Source organism: Camelina sativa, chromosome 18 (genome assembly GCF_000633955.1).
Source record: "Camelina sativa cultivar DH55 chromosome 18, Cs, whole genome shotgun sequence".
Taxonomy (NCBI): domain Eukaryota; kingdom Viridiplantae; phylum Streptophyta; class Magnoliopsida; order Brassicales; family Brassicaceae; genus Camelina; species Camelina sativa.
This window is the reverse complement of record NC_025702.1, coordinates 9835561-9844804: the sequence shown is the minus strand read 5'-3', so window position 1 is coordinate 9844804 and position 9244 is coordinate 9835561. Positions and strand designations below refer to the sequence as shown.

The 9244-nt window shown below is 39.1% G+C and overlaps 2 protein-coding genes across 2 annotated transcripts in view; both read right to left on the bottom strand.

Annotated features, from left to right (window-relative positions):
• LOC104760959 (probable leucine-rich repeat receptor-like protein kinase At5g49770) overlaps positions 1-9244 on the bottom strand; it is a 40252-nt gene that overhangs the window by 6407 nt on the left and 24601 nt on the right. The gene's annotated exons all lie outside the window — the stretch shown is intronic.
• LOC104760961 (probable leucine-rich repeat receptor-like protein kinase At5g49770) overlaps positions 5646-9244 on the bottom strand; it is a 5937-nt gene continuing 2338 nt past the window's right edge. Inside the window, exons 11-19 of the mRNA XM_010483967.1 lie at positions 9100-9174; positions 8215-8286; positions 7992-8126; positions 7427-7905; positions 7197-7343; positions 6966-7102; positions 6665-6884; positions 6352-6587; positions 5646-6271 (exon numbers count right to left, since the gene is read on the bottom strand). Coding sequence (XP_010482269.1) covers positions 5798-6271; positions 6352-6587; positions 6665-6884; positions 6966-7102; positions 7197-7343; positions 7427-7905; positions 7992-8126; positions 8215-8286; positions 9100-9174 — 1975 coding nt within the window. The 3' untranslated portion in view covers positions 5646-5797. The remainder of the gene's footprint in view (positions 6272-6351; positions 6588-6664; positions 6885-6965; positions 7103-7196; positions 7344-7426; positions 7906-7991; positions 8127-8214; positions 8287-9099; positions 9175-9244) is intronic.

The window sequence follows — 9244 nt, the reverse complement described above, 5'->3', positions numbered from 1 at the left end:
GGGGGGGGGGGGGGAGAGAAGACATCTACCAGCAACGTTTCTCCACACCGACCAACTAAAGTCACAACTGAAAAAGAGATGGTCACGGCTCTCCTGATCAGCAGCGCAGAGCAAGCAACATGAGTCAACCTGCAAGCCCCAATTCAACATTCTATCACGAGTCGGGCATCTGTCTAGTACCAATAGCCAAGACAGGAATTTATGCTTTGGGATTCCTCCAGAAAACCAGATTATAGAGTACCAAGCGACTATTGGAAGCTTTTCGTTGAGAGCAGAACTTATATTGCCGGTTGTGTGAGAGTCTTTATAGTGGTCATCAATCCATCAGCAGTAGGAGTCAGCATTTTGGTGAAGGTTGATCGTGGAGAGCTCCATATGTACATTCACTAGCGTGACAGATCTTGCAGGAGGTAGCCTCCAACTTCCTTGCCTTCATAAGTCAGCTAGTCGGGGTTCCACGGGGATACCTATCTGATAGAGCCCATCACCTGCCAGGTAATCTTCCATTTTTCCCATTTTACTCCAATGATCTGTCCAGAACTGACAACATTTTCCATTCCCCACCTTTAGCTTAATCCATGGATAGACGGATGATCTGATCTTTAGAAGCTTGTTGGTTAACCATGAATGTTTTCTTTTTGGTTTTAGGGTCCAGAATTAACTTAGGTTATCAGACAGTACCACCGATCTAAACCAAGCAACCCAAACTGATCCTGACCTAAAGAAGATTAGCCAGATAAGTTTTACCATACTAGCTTTATTCCAAGTGTGTAAATCTCGAATCCCCAGACCTCCTTCACTTTTTTCTGCTGTGACTGTAGCCAAGCGGCTCTTGCTGAATGGTGTCCTTTTGTAGTACCTTTCCAAAGAAAGGTACTCGAAAGAGAGTTTAACTGCTTGATACATTTCTTTGGTAGGACAAAGCCAGAGCACTAGAAGTTAGAGGTCCCAGCTATGACTGAATTTAGCATTTGGAGACGGCCAGCAAATGATAGTGTCTTAGTGGACCAAGCATTGAAACGACCCTTTACTCTTTGTAGCAATGGTGCGCAATCTAACAGGGTAAGTTTCTTTGTGCATAGAGGTAAGCCTAAGTATCTGATTGGTAACTCCCCATGGCTCAGGCCAGAAATTGCGTGAATGTGGTCAGTCTCAAGCTGAGAGAGCCCTGAAGTAAAGAAGCTAGTCTTTGGTAAACTTATAGCTAGGCCAGAAACCGCTTCGAACTCTTTTAGTACCTGTAGGACATTTTGCACTGAAGAGGCAGAACCATCAGTGAAGATTAGTAGATCATCAACAAAACACAGATGAGTTAGTTTCTGTTTTCCACACTTGTGATGATATTTGATTTTTCCTTCAGAAGCTGTTATATCTAAACAGGTTGAGAGACAATTCATGGCAAGGATGAACAAATAAGGAGATAGGGGGTCCCCTTGCCGCAGTCTTCTAGTGCCTTTGAAGTACCCATGCACATTTCCATTAAAACCAACAGAGAAAGAAGGGGTGCAGATACAAGCTTAAAGCCATCTGAGATACAATTCTGGGACCTCAATACCTCTCAGGCAGCTAAAAATAAATTCCCAACGAACTGTATCAAAAGCCTTTGCTATGTCCACCTTAATAGTAATTCGCTTTGTCCCATTTGCTTGATGATAGCCATTTACTAATTCAGCAGTTAGGAGGGTGTTTTCCATTAACAATCTTTCTTGGATAAATGCAGTTTGATTTGGCTGACCAAGAGCAGGTAGAGCTGGCTTTAGCCTTGCTACAAGCAACTTTGACACAACCTTGTACAAGGTGTTTAAACAAGGGATGGGTCGGAAATCCGATATCAAATAGGCACTAGGGGCTTTTGGAACCAGAGCAAGAATGGTGGCATTGATCGCTGAGGGAAGAAAGGCAGTATGAAAGAACTTGAGAATGCCTGAAATGACTTCAGATCCTATAATACCCCATGAAGCCTTATAGAACGCAGAGGTAAACCCATCCAGACCCGGTGCTTTGTTAGCGTTTAGTTTGAACATCACCTTTGTAATTTCCTCCACAGTTGGTATTTTCACCATTGGTTGTTTCAGTTCAGGTGGGCATCAATAGCTCAGAGTACTTTGAATCCAACTCATCTGAGTGTTGACTGGACGCAGATATGTCGGGCTTAGCAAAGATTGGAAATGATTTACCGCTAAAAATCTCATCTCTAGAGGATCATCAATAACTATGCCTGAGACAGAGGTAAAAGATCTTATGGCGTTAAAAGCATTTCTCATTTGCATGATCCGATGAAAATATGTTGTGTTCATATCCCCCTCTTTAAGCCAGTTAATTCTGGATCGCTGTTTAAAGAAAGCTTCCTCTATGATCATAAGATATTCCCATTTTGACATAATGTCTTTTTCTTACTGAAACAGGATCAGAGTGGGGGTCACCAGAGCTTGTACCTGCACAGATTGAAGCAACACGTTAGTTTCTCTCACTCGATTTTGAATGTCCGAGAAATTCTCTCTTGAAAGTGTTTTTAGATCCCTCTTTAATGATTTCTGTTTTGCACTCAGTGTAGACAAACATGTTTTCTGAGAATGCAGAGTTCCAGCCAAGTTCCAAGCAGTTTCAATCGTTTGATGAAAATCAGGGTGTTTGGTTAAGAAGTTGAAGAATTTGAAGGGTTTGGTACCAGATGATGGAAGTTGAGCAAACAGGTTTACTAGGCTTTGAGAATGATCAGAAATTTCTGGGGCTAGAAAAGAGACAACATTGTTTGGGTAAGCAGAAAGCCAGTGGTTATTTACTAACACTCTATCAAGTTTCTTTGCTATGGTGATTGAGACGTTTTTATTTGACCAGGTAAACAAAGGACCTTGAAAACGCAGGTTAAACAACTCAAGTTGTAGAAGACAGTCCCTAAGTTCCAGCATTCGAGAGGTTAGCCGGTTAACATTGAGGTTTGAGTGTTCTGCAGGGTGAATAATTTGGTTGAAATCACCACACAGAAGCCAAGGTCTGTTCGCTGTTCACACCAAAGGTCTGTTCGCTCTTCACCAATATTCGGTGCATAAATAACTGTAAAGATAAACCGATGACCACCCTGAATGGTTACTTCACAGGTGAGCAAGTGTTTTGATTGGTGGAGTACAGTAACTGCAGCAGGCGCTTTCCAGATGACAACAATCCTGCAATTCTCATCAGAAGCGTGGTTGGAGGTGTAATGCCAACCAGGACAGGTAAGGTTCATAACACGGTTCAAATTTGGTTCCTTTATATGGGTTTCCAGAATAGCATCAAAAGTTGGCTTGTGAAAATTTAGCCAAGACACAAAAGGTCGATGCTTATCCGGGTCATTTAGACCTCGAATATTCCAACAAAAAGGTTGTATATACATAGATAAGATAGAAACAAGTTAGGGACTAGGAGGAACACCCTCCTGGTTAGGAGGGGGTTTCTCAGAAACAGAGAGGGGGGAGTCTAAATCCATTTCAGAAGACAAAGAACTATTGTCAGGGTTTTCAGGGAGGGTTGAAAGGGAGTACATAGGAATGGGTTGAGCTAATACATCAAAAGGATTGTGAGTAGCTATTTTAGGGGGGGTTAAAGGAGGGACTTTATCCGAAGGGATGGACTTTTTTGTGTGCTTTGATACTGATAGGTGTGGTTTTTTTAGAGCAGGTAAATCAAGTGTAGTTAGTACAATTAAATCAGAGCTCAAGAGGGGGAGAGACGCAGTTAACGGATCGGATTGACTAACTGATGGTGAGGCCGACGAGCAACCTTCCTCAAAAACATTCTTGGAAGGTGAGCCAGGTATGTTGACAATTGGGTCTTTTCCTTTTTTGGCACTGACAGTACCCACAAATCCTGTAGAACCTTTTAATGGGTCAGTAACCGATGGCTTTTTTTGTCTAGGTCCATGAAGGAGTGATAAGCGGACAGTATCTGATGGCATGGCGTATCTCCTTGCAATGCGAGCATGTAGGTGGAGTCCATGGATATTCGACATCAATGGTTATAACTTCACCACTCTCCCTTTCCACCTCAACTGAAGAAGGCAGGGGTTCATTGAGATTTCTTTCAAATTTGACATGAGCAACAGATAAGCTCACTAGGTTTTTAGTGAACTCATCCATCTCTTTTTTCTCACCTACGAGTCCAGCAACAAAACTTATCCCTTTGTGATGCATCAGGTCAAAAGGCATTCCCTTTAGATGAGCCCATATTGGAATTGCATCAAGGTCAGTGTTAGCTCCACCAGAAGCATCCCACTGAGCCACAAGAAACATACATTCTCCAATATACCACATTTTCTTTTCAAGGATCCTCATTCTCAGGTATTCATTTGGAAGTCTGACAAGCATAGAGTTTTTTGCATGATTGAGGTGGATTTCTAGTTTTTGCCCTCTGCCCCATATGTGACTAAGCACACTTTGAATATGCTTGTAGGTCGGAAGGCGACCCTTAAAACGACCAATGATAAAATCTTTATGAATTTCAGCTCCTTCTTGAAAAACAGAGTCGGGTATAGTGACACGAGGCTTCCCTTCCAGGGAATAAACAACCGGAGCTAGCCTTGTAAGTGATCTGTCAGCTTCAGATTTCAACTTTTGGGCTAGAGTTCTAACTGGTTTGCTTGAAGGATGTATAATACGACCTTGTGAGGAGATGTTGATTGGGATTTGCGTGTGATTGTCAGGTGGAGGGAGATTTACAGGTTGAATAGAGGGAATTTAGGGCCTGAGAGTAGGAATTGTTGTGTCTGGGGGAGTAGTACCAGTAGTCGGACACGCAGAAATATTCGAGTCAGCAAGAGTAGTGACGGGGACAGTAATTACCAGACATAGCCCTTCAGTGACCGAGGGGCCAGTTAAGCCAAGAGCATCATGAGATACTACTTGGTCTACTTGTTGAATATTTGCTTGTGGAGTAGATTTGATAAAGTGACGAGCCACCTTTGGAGGCGGAGTAGCAAGTAAGCCATCTGTCTGCGTTACAGTTTTCCCAATTGCTACAGTTTTTCCAATTGCTACAGTAGTCAGGTTTACAGATCTAGGGTTTTGACTTAGAGTTTCATGGTAGGAATTGAGAATAGCTTGTGCCTGAGCATTTACTACCAAAGGAGTGGACTTATGATGAGCAGGGAGTGCAAGAATCACTCTCTCAGGGTCAATGAAGTTAGTTGGAGAAGATTGAAGTTGGTAGGAGACAGGAGAAATAGGAGAAAGGGGAGGGAAATCAGAAAGGAAGGGAACAGGGCTTAAATCAAGAGGGTCAGGAGGGAAGGGGGAGGACGATTAAAACTACCTTCAGCCAAAGCTAAAGTTGGAACTTGACTGAAACGACGATCCTCGGGGAACCAGTAGTTCGCCATAGCTATACCTTGATTTTTTTTTTTACTTTTTGGTTTTTTTTTGGTAGTTTCTAGCTTTACTTTCGTTGTTAACTTTCGTTGTTAACATGATCGTGCTGCTGAGTGCTGACCACGTCAACCTTTTTAGCTCTTGTTTTATGGACATAACTAAAAATGTTTTCTTTTTATCTTAACTAGCTCATGCAATTTCTTAATCTGGAATTTAAATCAGATCCACAACAACCATAATGACCAACATGAAAAGAGCAAATTATACTAATGCAAATTGATTTAAAACATGGATAAACTCAGGGAAACACACAATACATATATATATAGATAATCTCCAGTAAAAAGCAAAGAGATAGAAGTACAAATCAAATCATGCAAGTCCCCGTTGACAAGGCATTTCAAGTAAATCACTTAGGAAATAACCAAACAATTAAAATCAAAAGACATAATCAATTATTGGGGCTCGAGTGCTGAAGATGGGAAATCCGCATTGTGTTGAAATGAGTCCTTGCCATAAGGATTACCAGATCCTTTGCTTGCATCCTCGTATGTTCTCGAACTCGCTGCTGAATCGATGTTCGGGTTTACCCCTGCAAGGTGCATTATGTTTTCAATCTCTTTCACAACCTCACCCATCGTAGGTCTATTCACACCTTCCTCCTCCACACACCTTAGTGCTAGATCGACATACTTTTCAAACCCTTTCAAATTCCCGCTGGTGCTGATAATCGTCGGGTCCAACAATTCTTGTAGGTCATACAAATCACTTGATGTATTCATCTTCATCTTCACCTCTCTCACAACATATTTACCTCTCTCTATAGGACTTCTACCGGTTAATAGCTCGAGCATCACAACACCAAACCCGTACACATCACTCTTCTCTGTCAACTGATTCGTCATGTAGTACTCAGGATCCAAGTACCCCTAATCCCAAAGAATCTATGAGTTAAAATGTATTTAACAAAAGAGAGAAAAAAAAAGAAGATTATTTATTCTCTACTCACCAATGTTCCTTTCACTTGTGTTGTCACTTGAATTTTCTCAGGGTCTCCAACAAGTTTGGAAAGGCCAAAGTCGGCAACCTTTGCGGTTAGACTATCATCAAGTAATATGTTATTTGATTTGATATCTCTATGTATAATAGGAGGATCAGCAAGCTCATGAAGATAAGCAAGACCTTTGCCTGACCCAAGTGCTATTCTAAGCCTTCTTGTCCAGTCTAGTGTAATTCCACTCTTCCCTGGATTATCATAAAATTCAGCACCAAAAATAAAACAATCATAATTCATCAAAAGAAAGATACAGGTTTGGTATTACCTGATAGACTGTCTGTAAGAGAGCCATTTGGAATGTACTCGTATATGAGCATTTGCTCAGTTCGATCAAAGCAGAAGCCCAAAAGTTTGACAACATTTTTATGATGGACTCTTGAAAGAAGTTCAATCTCAGTTTTAAACTCTAACTCTCCTTGCGAAGATCCTTGTTGAGCTCTTTTAATTGCTATGAGTTGTCCAGATGGAAGAATTCCTTTATACACCTGTTTCAACATCATATTGGGATTAAAGTTCAACTTATCGTCATTGCTTATTTCAGTTTAGACGATAGCAAAAACACAAACCTGGCCATAGCCTCCACCTCCAACATCATTTGCTTTTGAAAAATTGTCAGTGCATTTTTTCAACTCTTCAAAAGTATACGCTTTTGCTCCCATTAGCCGCGGAGCATCGATTCTACTCTTAGTCTTATTCCACTTGGCTAAAACATTCAGAAGAAACGTATTCAGAATATTTTTGATTAGACAAGAAAGAAGTCTTTTATAGTAGTAAACAAAAAAAAAACAAATTCTCACCAAAAGGATTATTTCGACCAGTTGCTCTATCTGCTCTATTCCTCTGTCTAAGAGCATAAATGCCCGCCATAGATAACAACAACAGAAGAACCGCAACACCAACTGCTGCTCCGATGATAATGCCTTTGTTTCCTGACTTGGAATCTCCTACATATGTTGCCAAATGGGGAAAGCATATAAATAATATGGAAATAATTTTTTTATAATTGTGTGACAAAGTTACAACATACCAGAGAACGGAGTGTACTGATCGGCTACGAAAATGTAAGGGCCAAATATTGGGGGTTGCGTAAAAGTATGCGTGCTAAATGCAGAAATAACACTATGCATTCCTGTCTCATTAAAAGTTTCTTTGTTCAATGGAAATACCAGGATATCTATTAGAAGATGGTGATCAGTTGGATTCTCTCTTATGTTTCTGATGGCCACAGAGTCCACGGGATAACTTGGACTCTTAAATAAACCCTCTAGCTCCTGTTGGAGCAAGTTGAAGTTGGTATTGTTGGTATACCCTGAGAAGGAAGGAGACCTGAAGGTGAGTATTCCTGTGACTGGGTACACACACTTGCACGCTGGACTTGGTTCCTTGCCCTGACCACAGCGAGGACAATTTATTTGAGGGGCGGAAAATGAGGTCTTTTGTTGGACTGCATTGCAGTATTCACTCAGCCGGTTCGCCGCGTCTTGGCACACCGGATTATCTGCTAACCTGTGGATATATCAACACACACATGTACATGATTGACAAATTCAAAATTTGATTTGTTGTGGACCATATATATGATATAGACATACATCACTTGGATGCGTTTATTGGCTGATGGTTTATAATCAGTTACGTAGTTGTATTGTAAATCCACAAACTCCAACTGGTTACTATAGCTGGTACCAAAGTCCAATGTTGCGTTTATCTGATTGCGTTTTAGGACACTGCCATGTCAAGAACCGACGTATCCAGTCAGTATAGATTTCACAGCTTAAAAACTTGAATTCTAATTTCATGTATTGGTTTGCTCACACAGTTTGTAGTTGAGTAGGGCTGAAGAGGAAGATTGGTATTGGACCTTCAAGTTGGATTGCTTCCATCCTTCTGCCAAGCAGAAGACAATGTTGTTCTTTGTAAACATACACATAATTATCTTATAACATGTAGTAAGGTTTTCACAAAATCCAAGCTTTGAAAAACTGCCATATGTCTCCTAATTTTTTTATATGTGTCATTCAATTCAATTTTAATATATAAAGTCTATTACTTTTATTTACATTATTCATTAAAAACTCATTAACTATCTATTTTAGAGACAAAGAAAACAATTATACAGTATTAAATATGAATCCATTTTCATATTTCTTAATATTTTAATTATATTAATAACATTCTATAATATATTAGATGTTTGAAATGAAGATAAAAACTATATGAAACTTGAGAAGTTGTATTAGAATTTAATATGAAAAATATTTTTAATGAACTAACAAAATGCTGACGTGATAAGAAAAAAATGGATGATTTGATATTTGAGAGTCTAGTTTATTTATTATTATAAAATATATAAATAAAAATGTTTTACTTATATTTTGCTTATTTTTTGTTATTTAAAATTTTCATATTAAACAATATATGTAAGATGTTACGTAAATGCAAAAAATCGGTTACAAATACTTACTTTTATATATGTAATACTTTTTTGGTTTTATGATATTAGAAAGTTTTACACCACTTTTATTATTAATTAAATATATTTTTTTAAGTAAATAGAAAATAATATATATATATATATATATATGTATATACATACATGTTTCTACCATAATCATAAATTAATACAAATATATAAACAACTAAATATACATGCGTGGAAAACCATCTACAGTATGCTATTAGAGAGAGATAGGTGCATACAATGTTGCCAAAGAGCGTAATGAAGTGATCCAAGATGGAATGAGAGAGAATTTCAATTGGTTATTGCTCACATCTCTGTTACAGAACAGTCACATCATGAGATTAGATTAACTTATAAAGCACTTTTTTTTATTGTAGATTAAGC